This window comes from Leptodactylus fuscus, chromosome 6 (assembly GCF_031893055.1).
Source record: "Leptodactylus fuscus isolate aLepFus1 chromosome 6, aLepFus1.hap2, whole genome shotgun sequence".
Classification (NCBI taxonomy): Eukaryota; Metazoa; Chordata; class Amphibia; order Anura; family Leptodactylidae; genus Leptodactylus; species Leptodactylus fuscus.
In genome coordinates, this window is record NC_134270.1 from 83,995,378 (window position 1) to 84,012,932 (window position 17,555).

Genomic DNA, 17,555 nt, shown 5'->3' on the forward strand with positions numbered 1-17,555 from the left:
ACGGCAAGCTCTGCTCATGCCGAGCCGTATATGCCGGCACTTCCCATTCACTTCAATGGGACTGCTCGCAGTGAAAGAAGCAGCCCATTCATTTCTATGGGGAGCGCTCGTATGCCGGCTCCCATAGAAATGAATGGGAAGTGTTTGGCAGCCCTGCTGTAATGCCGGCGTGTACGGCTGTGATACACGCTGGCGTTACGTAGTGTGAATGCCCCCTAAGTGTTATTCATCTCATAGCTGCCATGTAATGTATCTACAGCCTGGTCCTATACATGTCTATGTCACAAGGCTGGAATTACATCACACGGTCACTATAAACAGTCAGTTGTTGATATAAACAAGCGCCATAGCCCCTTCATACAGCTTGTCAGTGGGGAGTCACTGATCTCTTATTGATGATCTATTCTGAGGGGAGATCAGCAAGAAAAATGAGCTTGAAAACTCCTTAAGCCGAGGCCCCATGTTGCGGAAACACAGCTTTTTTTGTTGCAGATTTTGTTGCGCTATTTTGAGCCAAAACCAGGACTAGATCGAGCAGGAGTTAGAAGTATAAAAGCTTTCAATATATTTCCAATTCTATTTGTACCCATTCTTGGCTCAAAAATACGCAACAAAATCTGTAACAAAAAATTCTGCGTTTCCACAATGTGAGGACTTAACCCAAGGCCGGGTTCTCATGTGGAATAAATGCTGTGGTATGGCCACAGTGTAAACTCTGCAAAAAAAAAATACGGAATTGCGGAATAATATACAGAGTGGACATGCTGCGATTTCCAAAACCGTTGTGGTTTTGGAATTTGCAGCATGTCAATTATACCTATGGAAATGCTGGAGGTTTCCCTATAGATATAATGAAAACAGAATGTCTGCAGAGGAAACCTCTGTGGACTTTCTGTGAAAAGCGCTGCAGGAAAAACGCAATTTGTTTCCACCACATTTTTTCCTGCAGCGTTTTTTTTCTTTAGCCTGCTACGTGGGGCCTTAAACTTAATAAAGTCCAAGTGCCACCTTAATTAAATGAATTGTCCCCTTATATTATGCCCCTGATTCCCCCTGACATAAATACTGCACCCCTAGTGACCCCTTGTATAAATGACTCCCCCCTTGTAATGCCCCCTAATACCTCTTATATAAATGACACCCCCTATCGTCCTAATACCCTCCAATGAATCCTCCTTTATATATCCTCCTGCTAACAGCCCATTATACAGTACTAGTAAAACACCCACAACTGTACTAAGAAAAAAAAAAAGTTATACTTACCTACCTGCAATCCTTTGCTGAATGGAGCCGCTATTGCCTCCTCTTCTCTACGCGCAGGGTCCATGCATGGGATGTCTGCGACCTGCCGCAGGAGGCATGATGACATAATCATGCTGGCCTGTGCCTGAGAGCACAGGCTTGAAACAGATTGCAATTTACAAGGCAATGATGGAATTTAATTAGATTGGCGTCTGCAGACATTGATCTAGTTAAAAGTAAAGAATTAATGGCGGCCCAGGGTGGGCCTCAGAGTCAGGGGGCCCGGGGCAGCCGCCCCCTCTGTTCTCCCCGCTAGCTACACCTCTGTGCAGCACGATTTATAAGTTACAAAAAACACATCCAAAATTTTGGGTGTTTTCCACCCATGAATCATTGATATACTCTAGGGTTTCTTGAAGCCCCAGAGTATATTAAAGGGGACCTTTCACATCCTCAGGGCAAAAACAATGTAATACACCGCTAGAAAGCTGACAGATCAGCTTTCCCATTCTGTGCCACCGATGAAGAGCTATCAGTGCCGTTACTGTAGCTCTTCAGTGTCAGAAGGGCGTTTCTGACAGTCAGGTATTCTTTGCCCTTTTGCTTGAAGTTAAGGCTGTATTTTACTTTTGCTTATACTGTGCCTGACATGAAAGTTTTTTTTATGTTATGCTGTTTTTCCAAATAAAACTGTTTGCACCAGACATTGTGTCCCTGTCTCTGACTGGTTGGGTCCACACCATTGCTTCTACTGAACTACCTTCCCCTCAAGATCCAAACACCCCCATTAGTGTGATATATCCTTGATGCAATGGCATCAGTGAAAAATAGGACATGTGTCCGGGATTCATTTAACGGACTCATAGTCCATGAAATAAAGCAGATGGAGTATGGAGGCATCTTGAATTAACCTTGAAAAGAATGGATACCTATGCTAGCTGCAAAAATGTTTCTGGCATATGTAGGTGAATTGTGAATGTGTGTATATGGTCTAACTATTGTGAAAATATTATGTTTGCATTTGCACTGCATTACTTTAGATAAGAACATAAAATCCAGTGAATGTTATGATATGGCTCAGAAATACTCAGTGCAATTTCTAAAAACCACTGTGTTATCATAAGTATGTTTATACATAGGAATATGGAGCCGAATTTGACGTGGTCTTCTGCCTCAAAATCTTCTACTAAACCCAGCCATGCAGAAAGCCAAGGCAGAGAGATATGATTCATTTACATTGGTTCTGATCAAGAATGAGCCACATGCCATGGTTTTCATGGTAGTTCTTACTCAGAAATAGTGGCAAGATCAAGAGGGACGCTTCTTTTTCAGTTTGCTGAAAAAAAAGAATCATCCATGGATAACAAAGGGAGGCAGAATCAAGTCAGTTTTTGAAGAGGATTTTGAGGCAGAAAATTCTTTTCCACATTCCTCCTTATTTTACAAATAATAATTCTCAAAGAAAACAACACTTTACACTTACCCTGCATTACATTTATACTCTACCAGTGCTCCCTCCATGTGATGTTCACTCTTTACAAAGTAGCCATTCTCAATGTTTGGAGGATCATTACAAGTGGATATGACTAAATTTAAAGCAAAGTAAAGAAAAGTTATTCAGTACAATGTGTGGAAAATATAGATATGAAAATATAAGGAAAGATTAATATTTGCTGGATATGAACATCATATGGTACTTGCTTGGCATAACGCTATCTTACCTGGATATTTTGCAGCTACAAGACTAGGGATAGCTTATCTGTTTTCGTAATGTATTAGCTTACTCTTTATTTTATTTGTTAGAGAGTCAATGTGATTTTTTTTTTCAGCTTTCTTTTTTACAGTTTTATTTTTTTGTTAGAATTTTTCCTCCATTCTACACTTATAATGGAGAAATGTTCTTGCCATTAAAGAGGACCTTTCACCATATCCGGGCACAGGCAGTTCTATATACTGCCAGAAAGCTGACAGTGCGCTGAATTCAGCACACTGTCTGCTTTCCCGATCTGTGCCCGGTGTGAAGAGCTTACGGCCCGGTACCGTAGCTCTTCTATGGTCAGAAGGGCGTTTCTGACCATTAGCCAGAGACGTCCTTCTGCCTCGCGGCGCCAATCGCGCTGTACTGTGGAGCGGGGAGGAACGCCCCCTCCCTCTGCTCACACAGCTTGTCCGTAGACGAGCATTATCAGGAGGGGAGGAGGCGTTCCTCCCCGCTCCACAGCACAGCGCGATTGGCGCCGTGAGGCAGAAGGACGTCTCTGGCTAATGGTCAGAAACGCCCTTCTGACTGTAAAGCGCTACGGTACCGGGACCGATAGCGCTTTACACCGGGCACAGATCGGAAAAGCCGACAGTGCGCTGAATTCAGCGCACTGTCAGCTTTCTGGCAGTATATAACACTGCCTGTGCCCAGATATGGTGAAAGGTCCTCTTTAAGCTTAAAATAGTTAGTAACAATAGTCTGGAGCAGACCCTATTGATGCATTGGTCATCGCCCAGAGAGGGGTGTAGATAAGCTGTGAAATCACCTACTGTGTGATTGGTGGATTCTGTGCATTATACATGTGAGCTGTGATCATCTGTGTGCTCTCAAGTGAGGTGGCTATTGCAAACAAATCTCCTACAGAAAACAGGAAGTCTTAACATAGTATATAGATATATGAAAATATAGATAATAACATGGACTTTTTTATTTTTTTAATTTTTTTAAACCTCATCAAAATTGTTTAAAAATATATGTTTCACAGAAAACTTGATTAAAATATAGGTAATTTTCTAAAAGTATTTCCTTTAATTTCTCAGGTAATACTATATAGTAGTGCATCCCTAATGTATTTCATCTCTTTTTTGGGGTAATTAGTTCGGGGCTAGCCTTATCGCCATTGTTTGGCATGGTGGATGAGTGGTAATATTATTGCCTTTTATAGCTGGGGTCCAGATTTCAAATTTGAAGGAAAATATCTGCATGGAGTTTGCATTGGTTTACTAAAGTTACTCCAGTTTCCCTGGAGTGAAGTTGTGAGTTTACTGAGGACATTAAGTGACTAAAATGTCTGTAAAGCAATGCAGAACATTCTGATGCTATGTAAGCAAGAGAAAGACGTTGGTGGGGTATTTTTAAGATTGAAATTTATATTTTCATTTTTATTTTGGTTGTCTGTCCCCTAACCTCTTCCTAACATTTTACAGTCTTGTACATAATAATGTCATCAGTTTAAGCTAAGCTCTTTGTATGGATAAATATTGACTGTATTATACCACAGAACCTGCTGCAAAAAGCGCAAGCATCGATCAACCACCTAGAAGCCACTGTCATTTGTAATCTTGGGATCAAGGACATTACAATGCAGGATTACCATCTTGGTATAGGGGACTGCAATCGGTTGTGATGTCAGCTGGCAGCTCTTTAAAAAGGATCCGTCACCAAGTACAAAATGCTAAATACCACACATAATTTGGTTCTCACGCCCCTGAACAAGTTCCTGTTTTTATTTTCAATACTTGTTCACCTGCTCAAAAGATATGGCCCCTGAAAGGTTATATGTGAACTAGCTCCTTCCCACATGAAGAATTAGGGCTAGTTTACATATAATCTCCCAGGGGCTGTATATTTTGTATGGATGGACATAATTAAAAATAGAACATCAAATTGATCAGGGATTAGGGTTGAGCGATCGGAAAAGATCAGATTCTGATCAGCCATCGAGAAAATTTCGCGATCGGAGTTCCGAACACGATCTTTTTCGGCGGGATCGAGGTTGGAGGTTATGTTCGCACAATGCTTGGCTACTGGCTAATCATTGTGGGAACAGCTAACATGATGCCTGAAACTCAGGCACCATGTTAGCTGTGGGCAGAAAGCTCATTGGTTGCCGGCAGCATCATCACACCCCTCTATATAAGGGCAGTGATGATGCAGACGCCACCATTGTGCTGCACATACTAGCTAGGGAGAGGATCTCAGTGGTAGCTAGGGTCAGTGTAGGTAGGTGTTTAGCTGTGCTAGTGAGGGTGTTATACTGTATATACCTTTCACAAAAGGCATCCGTTTATTCCTAACAACCAGTGGCTGTCTATATACACACACCTTAGCCAACTAGGTATACATCCACTCCTGACACCCAGTGGCTGTTTATAATCCAATAGGCAGTGCTGTCCTCAGAGATATTATATATATATATATATATATATATATATATATATATATATATATAAATAAATATATATGCGCGCACACACACACACACACCTTAGCCAAAAAGGTATACGTTTATTCCTGACAACCGGTGGCTGTCTATAATCCAATAGGCAGTCCTGTCTTCAGAGAGATATACAGTGTTGGCCAAAAGTATTGGCGCCCCTGCAGTTCTGTCAGATAATACTCATTTTCTTCCAGAAAATGATTGCAATCACAAATTCTTTGGCATTATTATTAGAGATGAGCGAACACTAAAATGTTCGAGGTTCGAAATTCGATTCGAACAGCCGCTCACTGTTCGAGTGTTCGAATGGGTTTCGAACCCCATTATAGTCTATGGGGAACATAAACTCGTTAAGGGGGAAACCCAAATTCGTGTCTGGAGGGTCACCAAGTCCACTATGACACCCCAGGAAATGATACCAACACCCTGGAATGACACTGGGACAGCAGGGGAAGCATGTCTGGGGGCATAAAAGTCACTTTATTTCATGGAAATCCCTGTCAGTTTGCGATTTTCGCAAGCTAACTTTTCCCCATAGAAATGCATTGGCCAGTGCTGATTGGTCAGAGTACGGAACTCGACCAATCAGCGCTGGCTCTGCTGGAGGAGGCGGAGTCTAAGATCGCTCCACACCAGTCTCCATTCAGGTCCGACCTTAGACTCCGCCTCCTCCGGCAGAGCCAGCGCTGATTGGCCGAAGGCTGGCCAATGCATTCCTATGCGAATGCAGAGACTTAGCAGTGCTGAGTCAGTTTTGCTCAACTACACATCTGATGCACACTCGGCACTGCTACATCAGATGTAGCAATCTGATGTAGCAGAGCCGAGGGTGCACTAGAACCCCTGTGCAAACTCAGTTCACGCTAATAGAATGCATTGGCCAGCGCTGATTGGCCAATGCATTCTATTAGCCCGATGAAGTAGAGCTGAATGTGTGTGTTAAGCACACACATTCAGCACTGCTTCATCACGCCAATACAATGCATTAGCCAGTGCTGATTGGCCAGAGTACGGAATTCGGCCAATCAGCGCTGGCTCTGCTGGAGGAGGCGGAGTCTAAGGTCGGACCTGAATGGAGACTGGTGTGGAGCGATCTTAGACTCCGCCTCCTCCAGCAGAGCCAGCGCTGATTGGCCGAATTCCGTACTCTGGCCAATCAGCGCTGGCCAATGCATTCTATTAGCCCGATGAAGTAGAGCTGAATGTGTGTGCTAAGCACACACATTCAGCACTGCTTCATCACGCCAATACAATGCATTAGCCAGTGCTGATTGGCCAGAGTACGGAATTCGGCCAATCAGCGCTGGCTCTGCTGGAGGAGGCGGAGTCTAAGGTCGGACCTGAATGGAGACTGGTGTGGAGCGATCTTAGACTCCGCCTCCTCCAGCAGAGCCAGCGCTGATTGGCCGAATTCCGTACTCTGGCCAATCAGCGCTGGCCAATGCATTCTATTAGCCCGATGAAGTAGAGCTGAATGTGTGTGCTTAGCACACACATTCAGCTCTACTTCATCGGGCTAATAGAATGCATTGGCCAATCAGCGCTGGCCAATGCATTCTATTAGCTTGATGAAGCAGAGTGTGCACAAGGGTTCAAGCGCACCCTCGGCTCTGATGTAGCAGAGCCGAGGGTGCACAAGGGTTCAAGTGCACCCTCGGCTCTCCTACATCAGAGCCGAGGGTGCGCTTGAACCCTTGTGCAGCCTCGGCTCTGCTACATCAGAGCCGAGGGTGCGCTTGAACCCTTGTGCACACTCTGCTTCATCAAGCTAATAGAATGCATTGGCCAGCACTGATTGGCCTGAGTACGGAATTCGGCCAATCAGCGCTGGCCAATGCATCCCTATGGGAAAAAGTTTATCTCACAAAAATCACAATTACACACCCGATAGAGCCCCAAAAAGTTATTTTTAATAACATTCCCCCCTAAATAAAGGTTATCCCTAGCTATCCCTGCCTGTACAGCTATCCCTGTCTCATAGTCACAAAGTTCACATTCTCATATGACCCGGATTTGAAATCCACTATTCGTCTAAAATGGAGGTCACCTGATTTCGGCAGCCAATGACTTTTTCCAATTTTTTTCAATGCCCCCAGTGTCGTAGTTCCTGTCCCACCTCCCCTGCGCTGTTATTGGTGCAAAAAAGGCGCCAGGGAAGGTGGGAGGGGAATCGAATTTTGGCGCACTTTACCACGCGGTGTTCGATTCGATTCGAACATGGCGAACACCCTGATATCCGATCGAACATGTGTTCGATAGAACACTGTTCGCTCATCTCTAATTATTATCTTCATTTAATTTGTCTTCAATGGAAAACCACAAAAAGAATTGTCAAAAAGCCAAATTAGATATAATTCCACACCAAACATAAAAAAGGGGGTGGACAAAAGTATTGGCACTGTTTGAAAAATCATGTGATGCTTCTCTAATTTGTGTAATTAACAGCACCTGTTACTTACTTGAGGCACCTAACAGGTGGTGGCAATAACTAAATCACCAAAGAACTGTCTGAGGACTTGAGAAGCCAAATTATGAGGAAGCATGAGCAATCTCAAGGCTACAAGTCCATATCCAAAGACCTGAATGTTCCTGTGTCTACCATGTGCAGTGTCATCAAGAAGTTTAAAGTCCATGGCACTGTGGCTAACCTCCCTAGATGTGGACGGAAAACAAAAATTAACAAGAGATTTCAACGCAAGATTGTGCGGATGGTGGGTAAAGAACCTCGACTAATATCCAAACAAGTTCAAGCTGCCCTGCAGTCCGAGGGTACAACTGTGTCAACCCGTACTATCCGTCGGTGTCTGAATGAAAAGGAACTGTATGGAAGGATACCCAGGAAAACCCCACTTATTACCCAGAGACATAAAAAAGCCAGGCTGCAGTTTGCCAAAACGTACCTGAGAAAGCCAAAAACCTTTTGGAAGAATGTTCTCTGGTCAGATGAGACAAAAGTAGAGCTTTTTGGGAAAAGGCATCAACATAGAGTTTAGAGGAAAAAAAAAAAAGAGGCCTTCAAAGAAAAGAACACGATCCCTATAGTCAAACATGGTGAGGTTCCCTGATGTTTTGGGGTTGCTTTGCTGCCTCTGGCCCTGACCGTGTGCATGGCATTATGAAGTCTGAAGACTACCAACAAATTTTGCAGCATAATGTAGGGCCCAGTGTGAGAAATCTGGGTCTCCCTCAGAGGTCAGGAGTCTTCCAGCAGGACAATGACCCAAAACACACTTCAATAAGCACTAGAAAATGGTTTGAGAGAAAGCACTGGAGACTTCTAAAGTGGCCAGCAATGAGTCCAGACCTGAATCCCATAGAACACCTGTGGAGAGATCTCAAAATGGCAGTTTGGAGAAGGCACCCTTCAAATCTCAGGGACCTGGAGCAGTTTGCCAAAGAAGAATGGTCTAAAATTCCAGCAGAGCATTGTAAGAAACTCATTGATGGTTACCGGAAGCGGTTGTTCGCAGTTATTTTGTCTAAAGGTTGTGCTACTAAGTATTAGGCTGAGGGTGCCAATACTTTTGTCCAGCCCATTCTTTGGAGTTTTGTGTAAAATGATCAATGACTTGACTTTTTTTTTCAGTCTCTTTTGTGTTTTTTCATTGCAAGCAAAATAAATGAAGATATTAATACCAAAGAGTTTGTGCTTGCAATCATTTTCTGGAAGAAAATGAGTATTATCTGACAGAATTGCAGGGGTGCCAATACTTTTGGCCAACACTGTATATATACCTTAGCCAAAAAGGTATACGTTTATTCCTGACAACCAGCAGCTGTCCACATCCAATAGGCAGTTCTGTCCTCAGAGATATACATACCTTTGCCAAAAAAAAGTATACTATTTTTTTTTTAAAAAACATTCCCCCAAAAACTAAAAAAGTAAATGGACCCAACAGTCGTGCTCTGGCCAGTGCTCAACCACCTGCTGTGAAAGGGAAAAAAACAGACGTCAGCATTGTGTGTGTGTGGCGAATCCGGTATTCTAAATGTTGATAAGCCAGTCCACAGACAACTAATTACAGAGCTTCGGCCAAGACTCTCTGCTGACAATGTCGATCGCCTGAGTTTTATAAAGATGAACGAGTCCTGGATTGAGAAGGGCTATAACACACCATTGGCATTATAAAGAAATCGATGTTGTTACAAAATGTCTCATCGATTTTCTGTAGCTTCTCCTGCACATATTTTTTTTTTTTAAGTTACAATTTTTCAGAGGCTCATGTGCTTCAATTTTTGGACTCCACGCTGTGTAGCCATGAAAATATTATATTTTACCGGCTATGCCTACTTTGGAAGAGGTCGTTCATGTGACTGAGGCTCGTATGCTTCAATTTTTGGACTCCACGCTGTGTAGTGATTAAAAAACAATGTTTTTATGGCCATTTAAGTGTTCCCTTGCTCTTTCTATGTATTCTAAGAACTTGTATCTGTTTTTAGGTAACTTTTTTTTGCTTTTAAAAAACGATCTTAGAAAAAAAAAATCCCATAGACTTGTAGATAGATCGGAATTGGGATCGAGATCAGGTTCGAATGAAAATTGCTCGGAAATTGGATTTCAAAATCAATCCTAAAAAGTCAAGATTGGCTCAACCCTATCAGGGACACAATGACTATCAAGGGTATATGCTACTTAGCAATTTGTTCTTGGTGATATGGGATCCTTCTAAGATGACCTATTTGCTATTATGGATATATAATAATAATAATAATAATAATAATAATAATAATAATAATAATAATAATAATAATAATGTGCCTGCAGCAAAGTGTAACAGGATTGTGTTATATATACTAGTAGCATATACTGCAATACAGACATATATTGTAGGGTTCTAATTCATCATGTTCCAGATACTGTACTGGATTCTGCAAGTGTCGATTTTTCTTCTGTTACTTGTAGTGTTCGAACGGGCAGAGGAAGATTAGTGCTTATTAAGTGAAGAATCCTGGGAACTGACAAGGACCTCCAAGGCAGACATGAAGGTCGCACTGGCAGTCGTCTGCCTAAAAGATGGGGCTAGTTGGGTACAGAGCAGAATAATACACCTATTTTGATTCCCTTTGGAAAGCAAGAAAAATTTCCTCAATTCTAGTTTATAGCTAGAGTCTAAAAGCATAGAAAACCAGTATTCATCCGTTTGCTTAATACTAACAATACTCTTAGTTACTATGAAAGCAACAGATCATTCAGCTTGCCAGCTTGTGCATGGACCAATGATTCTGCTATGGTTGGTCTGGGCCAGTGTAGTAATTGTTAACCTCATTTCTACACAAATAGGCATCAACCTTGTTCCTTGACAGAGATCCTGTTGCATGGGTTGGTCACAACAGGAGGGAGCGGAGGTACAGAATTGGTAGGCAGAAAAGGAAGTCAGGGAGCAGGAGCGAGAAGTCAAACAGTAACAAGTAATGCAGATCAGAAACTAAGACCCAGAGAAACTGAATAGCCAGCGAAGCAGGAGCGGTGGAAGTACGCAGAAATAGGTTCGGGAGTGAGAGTACAGTAAAGGAGCGGCACTTCAAAGCGCAACTGTAGAGGTGCTGGCAGCAGTCCTAACAGATCCATGACGACAAGACCATCTTCTTCACATCTCCAAAGGAGGCAGAGGACTGGCTGAACTTATTGCCTTGGTCTCGTAGTTTTGCATAAAGTGGCTGGTTAAGAGGCCCATTGAGTTTCATCTTTTACATCTGGACTTTTTTCTTATTTACAAAGTCTACTGCTTCAGTTTTTCTAATGGCAATTTGCATATACTCCAGAATGTTATAAAGAGTGATCAGCTTAACAGCAATTACTTGCAAAGTCAATATTTGCCTAGTAAATGAACTTTAGCCCCCCAAACACATTTCAACATCATTGCAGCCCTGCCTTAAAAGGACCAGCTAACATCGTTTCAGTGATTGCTCCATTAACGCAGGTGTGGGTGTTGATGAGGACAGGGCTGGAGATCAATCTGTCATGATTAAGTAAGAATGACACCACTGGACACTGTAAAAAGGAGGCTGGTGCTTGGCATCATTGTTTCTCTTCTGTTAACCATGGTTATCTCTAAAGAAACACGTGCAGTCATCATTGTACTGCACAAAATGGCGTAACAGGGAAGAGTATCGCAGCTAGAAAGATTGCACCTCAGTCAACAATCTATCGCATCATCAAGAACTTCAAGGAGAGAGGTTCCATTGGCAAAAAGGTTCCAGGGCACCCAAGAAAGACCAGCAAGCGCCAGGACCGTCTCTTAAAAGTGTTTCAGCTGCAGGATCGGGCTACCAGCAGTGCAGAGCTTGCTCAGAAATGGCAGCAGGCAGGTGTGAGTGCATCTGCACGCACTGTGAGGCGGAGACTCTTGGAGCAAGGCCTGGTCTCAAGGAGGGCTGCAAAGAAGCCACTTCTCTCCAGAAAAAACATGAGGGACAGACTGATATTCTGCAAAAGGTACAGGGAGTGGACTGCTGAGGACTGGGGTAAAGTCATTTTCTCTGATGAATCCCCTTTTCGATTGTTTGGGACATCTGGAAAACAGCTTATTCGGAGAAGACTAGGTGAGCGCTACCACCAGTCTTGTCTCATGCCAACTGTAAAGCATCCTGAAACCATTCATGTGTGGGGTTGCTTCTCAGCCAAGGGAATCGGCTCTCTCACAGTCTTGCCTAAAACACAGCCATGAATAAAGAATGGTACCAGAATGTCCTCCAAGATCAACTTCTCCCAACCGTCCAAGAGCAGTCTGGCGATCAACAATGCCTTTTCCAGCATGATGGAGCACCTTGCCATAAAGTAAAGGTGATAACTAAATGGCTCAGGGAACAAAACAGAGATTTTGGGTCCATGGCCTGGAAACTCCCCAGATCTTATTCCCATTGAGAACTTGTGGTCAATCATCAAGAGACGGGTGGACAAACAAAAACCTACAAATTCCGACAAAATGCAAGCATTGATTGTGCAAGAATGGACTGCTATCAGTCAGGATTTGGTCCAGAAGTTGATTGAGAGCATGCCAGGGAGAATTGCAGAGGTCCTGAAGAAGAAGGGTCAAAACTGCAAATATTGATTTGCTGCATTAACTCATTCTAACTGTCAATATAAGCTTTTGTTACTCATAATATAATTGCAATTACATTTCCGTATGTGTTAAAAACGTCTGACAAACACACATAAAAACCAGAGGGCAGCAGATCATGTGAAAATAGAATATTTGTGTCATTCTCAAAACTTTTGGCCATGACTGTATACGCCGCGTTATTTTGCACCTGTAATTTTGCAGCCGCAAAATTACGGGTGCAAAATAACGCGGCGTATACGCTCGTAACTCCCATTGAAATCAATGGGATCTTTTTGAGTGTGCAAAATGCTGACACGCGTATACGTGCCAGCTTACGCTCCATTTTACATCGTGTGAACGCACCCTAAGGGTGCATTCACACTACGTAACGCCAGCGTGTATCACAGCCGTACACGCCGGCGTTACAGCAGGGCTGCCGAACACTTCCCATTCATTTCTATGGGAGCCGGCATGCGAGCGCTCCCCATAGAAATGAATGGCCTGCTTCTTTCACTGCGAGCAGTCCCATTGAAGTGAATGGGAAGTGCCGGCGTGTACGGCTCGGCATGAGCAGAGCTTGCCGTATACGCCGGCACTTCCCATTCACTTCAATGGGACTGCTCACAGTGAAAGAAGCAGCCCATTCATTTCTATGGGGAGCGCTCGCATGCCGGCTCCGATAGAAATGAATGGGAAGTGTTCGGCAGCCCTGCTGTAACGCCGGCGTGTACGGCTGTGATACACGCTGGCGTTACGTAGTGTGAATGCCCCCTAAGGCTGCATTCACACGGAGTAAACGCTGGCGTTTGTGTGTTTTTTGCACATAGCGCCGCGTTTACGCCGCGTAGCGTCGCGTTAACGCCGCGTAAACGCCGCGTAAACGCCGCGCTATTTAGCAGTGGCGTTGCCCGGCGTTAACGCGGCGTATACGCGGCGTTAACGCGACGCTACGCGGCGTAAACGCGGCGCTATGTGCAAAAAACACACAAAAAACGCCAGCGTTTACTCCGTGTGAATGCAGCCTTAGAGTTTCACTTCACAATGATAAATGTTGTCCTTAGTCTTAATTTCCTTTTATTGCCTAAAAGATACTGCCCCAATCTTGCATCATCTAGGGTGCACTACTTCCCCGGTCTTTAACCCCTTAACGCTAAATCACGTACCTGTACGTCAGGGAATGTGGTTAGTTCCCGCATTCCCACGTACCTGTACGTGATTGAGATTGCACGGGCTCAGAAGCAGAGCCCGTGCGATCTCCACGGGAGGCCGGCTGTATCTGACAGCCAGGCTTCCCCTGTAGCAGCAGGGACGGTGATTTCACCGACCCCCCCCCCCCCCCCCCCCCCGCTGTTTAACCCTTAAGGTGCCATGATCCATAGTGATCATGGCACCCTAGGGGTTTGGCCGGGCTATAAAGCATGGTGCCGGCAGCATCAGTAGTCTGTGTGAGCTGTAATTTACAAGCTCCGATGGGGGGAGGGTTAACCCCTTGGATGCCAGGACGAGTGGAAGCTAGTCTATGCATCTGCATAGCTAGCTTCCTCTATAGACTGCAATACACGTGTATTGCAAGTCTATAGTTAGAATAGAACCAGTGATCCTCTCTGATCGCAGGTTCTAGTGTGCTTACAGCACAAATGTAAAAAAGTTTTTTAAAAAAAATAAAAATAAAGTGCGTAAAACAAACAAAAAAAAAACATAGTTACATTTCTTGTAAATCTGGAAAATCGCTGTTACACTTGTAAGCCTTGTAACGTTCAAAATAAATTAAAATACAATCAAAAGATGATGCCAATATAAAGCAGAGATATGGGAGATAATATTTATTACTGTATTTGGATGGTATGACTATCTGCCTGAAAAGCAGAGAATTTCACATTTTGAAAATTGCAATTTTTTCCAAATTTCCATCAAATTTCCTATTTTTTTAATAAGTAAATACAAAAATATTGATTAGTGTTTACCACTAACATGAAGTATAATGTGTTACGAGAAAACATTTTCAAAATCACTTGTGTAAGTTAAAGCGTCTCAAAGTTATTGCCATTTAAAGTGACACATGTCAATTTTGAAAAAACAGGCCTGGTCCTTAACATACTTTTGGGCTGTGTCCTTAAGGGGTTAAAGTGCCACATATTCCACAGGAGCAACCTTAGGTTTCTTAGCTGTTGTTAGTTTACCCCTTATGGGTACCAATTCTAGGTTTTGTTTTTGCTGCGGGTCCTTTTACATCACAAATATCCCAGAGTTATTACCCAGCACAGTGATTGGGGCTGCCTTCCTCCTGTACTTAATATGATGACATTACATTATGGCAAACCTTAATCAGGGGGCCTGATCACTAATAAAATACACTGCAATGCAGTAAAATTATAGAACTAATGTAATGTTAGGGCCCATGGAATCATAAGGAATGGGCCCCATGGTTTCACAGGCCCTGGCACGGTGTCTTAATGATGAATTTATGTTAATTATATGGTATGGTAGTTCTGTGTGTTTCTCCCTCCCTATTTTATGTTCACAGTGATTTTACCTTATCATCTTCGGGTCAGCGGTGCCATGGCATGAGCAGGTTCTAGAAGTTTCTTGAAGTTTGCCCAGCAGCAGGAGCATCAGCTGATTGGACAGCTGGAAGCTGTGGCAGAGGTTTTGATTGGGTCAGCTGTGTCTCTAAGGCATGAGCAGGTTATGAGGGTATTCTGCCTGGTAGCGGATACAGCAGATGATTGGTCTGTTGGTTTCAGTGGCGGGAAAAATGGAGCTTTATAAGGAGCAGTTTGTGAGGGATCTGTGGCAGTTTACCCAGGATCCAGATGGAGCAGCACCCGCCCCCCCTCCCTTGAAGATCCTATTTTCCTACCTGTCGCGATGCTTTGTTAGTGGGGAATTGTCCCCCAGCTAATGCTGGGGGGACTGTGTTTAATTAATTGATTTGGTGATCATTAATTGGTTAATATTGATTTTGGTTAATTATTGGTTATTTATTATTTAATAAAATATTTATTTTATGGTTATTTAACTTTTCATGTAACCCCTTAATAAAGGCATCGCGGCCAATTTTTATCCAATGAAGAATTTGGTGTGTTTGTGATTTATTTCAGGTAATTGGTATAAATGGTAAGTAATAAGTTGTGCAAATGGGCCTTTGTGAAACCATGACAAACCTGGATCACGGCTGTCATGGTAACAGATAGCCACCACTGGATCTCCTATGTGCCTGGGATAACTGCAAGCTTTGCTGCTGGATCTCTAATGTATAATACATCTGCTGTAAAAGTAAAGTGGATGTGAGGAAAGGGTTACACATGTTTAGGAAGTGAGGGAACACTGCAGGCTGGAGCATATCTAACTCCTTGGATGCAATGGTCATATGCTTCACTTTTACTTTCATTTCCCTGCATCAAATGGCTCCAGCGTGGTAAGATTGTGGCAGCTGTTTGGTTGCTATGGAAGCCAGGAGTCTTCTGAAGGCTCCAAGGCCTGGACTAGAAACATACCTCCCAACCGTCCCGATTTCCACGGGACAGTCACGATTTGGGTGACATGTCCCGCGGTCCCAGTTGGAGGGAGGTATGTCCCGATTTCAACTCAGATCTGCGTCCAGAGGACGCAGATCTGAGTTGAACACATATGCGGCTGAAGCAAGGAGCTGACACAGGTCAGCTCCTCGCTTCGCCGCTGCGCGCCTCTCTCGCTGACACATATGCGGCTGAAGGAAGGAGCTGACACAGGTCAGCTCCTCGCTTCGCCGCTGCCGCCGGTCTCGCTGACACATATGCGGCTGAAGCGAGGAGCTGACCTGTGTCAGCTCCTCGCTTCGCCGCGTCCGCCGGCTCCTGGCTCTCACATCGCGTCTACAAGCCAGGAGCCGGCGGCAGCGGCGAAGCAAGGAGCTGACCTGTGTCAGCTCCTTCCTTCAGCCGCATATGTGTCAGCGAGAGAGACACGCAGTGGCGAAGCGAGGAGCTGACCTGTGTCAGCTCCTTCCTTCAGCCGCATGTGTCAGCGAGAGAGGCGGGCAGAGAGCAGCGAGGGAGCGGAGGAGAAGGTAAGTTTAATGTGGAGGTGGAACGTGAATCTGGGGGCAGATGAAGGAGAGGACAGCATGACACTGGGGGCAGAGATGTGGAGACATGAATCTGGGGGCAGAGATGGGGGGACATGAAACTGGGGGCAGAGATGGGAGGGACATGAATCTGGGGACAGAGATGGGGGACATAAATCTGGGGGCAGAGATGGAGGGGGGACATTTATCTGGGGGCAGAGATGGAGGGACATGAATCTGGGGACAGAGATGGAGGGGACATGAAACTGGGGGCAGAGATGTGGGGACATGAATCTGGGGGCAGAGATGGAGGGGACATGAAACTGGGGGCAGATGAAGGGTGTATATGAAACTGGGGGAGAGATAGAGGGGGGACATATAATTTATGGGTGACTGTAGGAGGATTATATTGTGTGCGGGCACATGAAAAATTAACGAGTGGGCGGAGTCAACACAAAAGTGGGCGGGGCTAAATTTGCTGCGGCACGCTAAGCGCGCCGCACATTTTGTCCCTCTTTCAGTTCTTCAAAAGTTGGGAGGTATGTAGAAATATTTAGCTCTCAGAGCTGTTTTAGCCTCAATTGTAATACAGCATTTTTACTGTAAACTGCAAAAGAATATTGCAGTTATTAAAAATGTGAATAAAATAAAAAGTTAAATCTCTCCCCTTTCCCTAGAATACATATCAAAATCTACAAAAATAAACATATTAGGTTTACAAAACCAGACTTTTAATCCTCTCCCGGCATCCGCAGTACTAGTACAGTGGATGCCGGGTATTTAAAGATGGTGGCCGCTCTGGAGCTGGGCGTCCGCCATTGCCGCTGGGATTCTGCTGCTTTATACAGCAGACACCCAGCGCTAATGCTCATGATTGGTGCCCAAACTAATCTAGGGCATTAACCCTTCAGGTGCCTTGGTTAAAGTTGACCGAGGTGCCAGTATAATTTTGCCGGGATCATCGGCACCTGGAGCAAACTCCGGGGCCTGCCTCCCATTTCCTTTTCCTAGACAGCCAGAAGC

At 44.2% G+C, this 17,555-nt stretch overlaps 1 protein-coding gene across 1 annotated transcript in view; it reads right to left on the reverse strand.

Annotated features, from left to right (window-relative positions):
• Positions 1–17,555, reverse strand: part of LOC142210019 (beta-2-glycoprotein 1-like) — an 87,819-nt gene that overhangs the window by 29,136 nt on the left and 41,128 nt on the right. Inside the window, exon 4 of the mRNA XM_075279049.1 lies at positions 2,726–2,828. Within this exon, the coding sequence (XP_075135150.1) occupies positions 2,726–2,828 (103 nt within the window). The remainder of the gene's footprint in view (positions 1–2,725; positions 2,829–17,555) is intronic.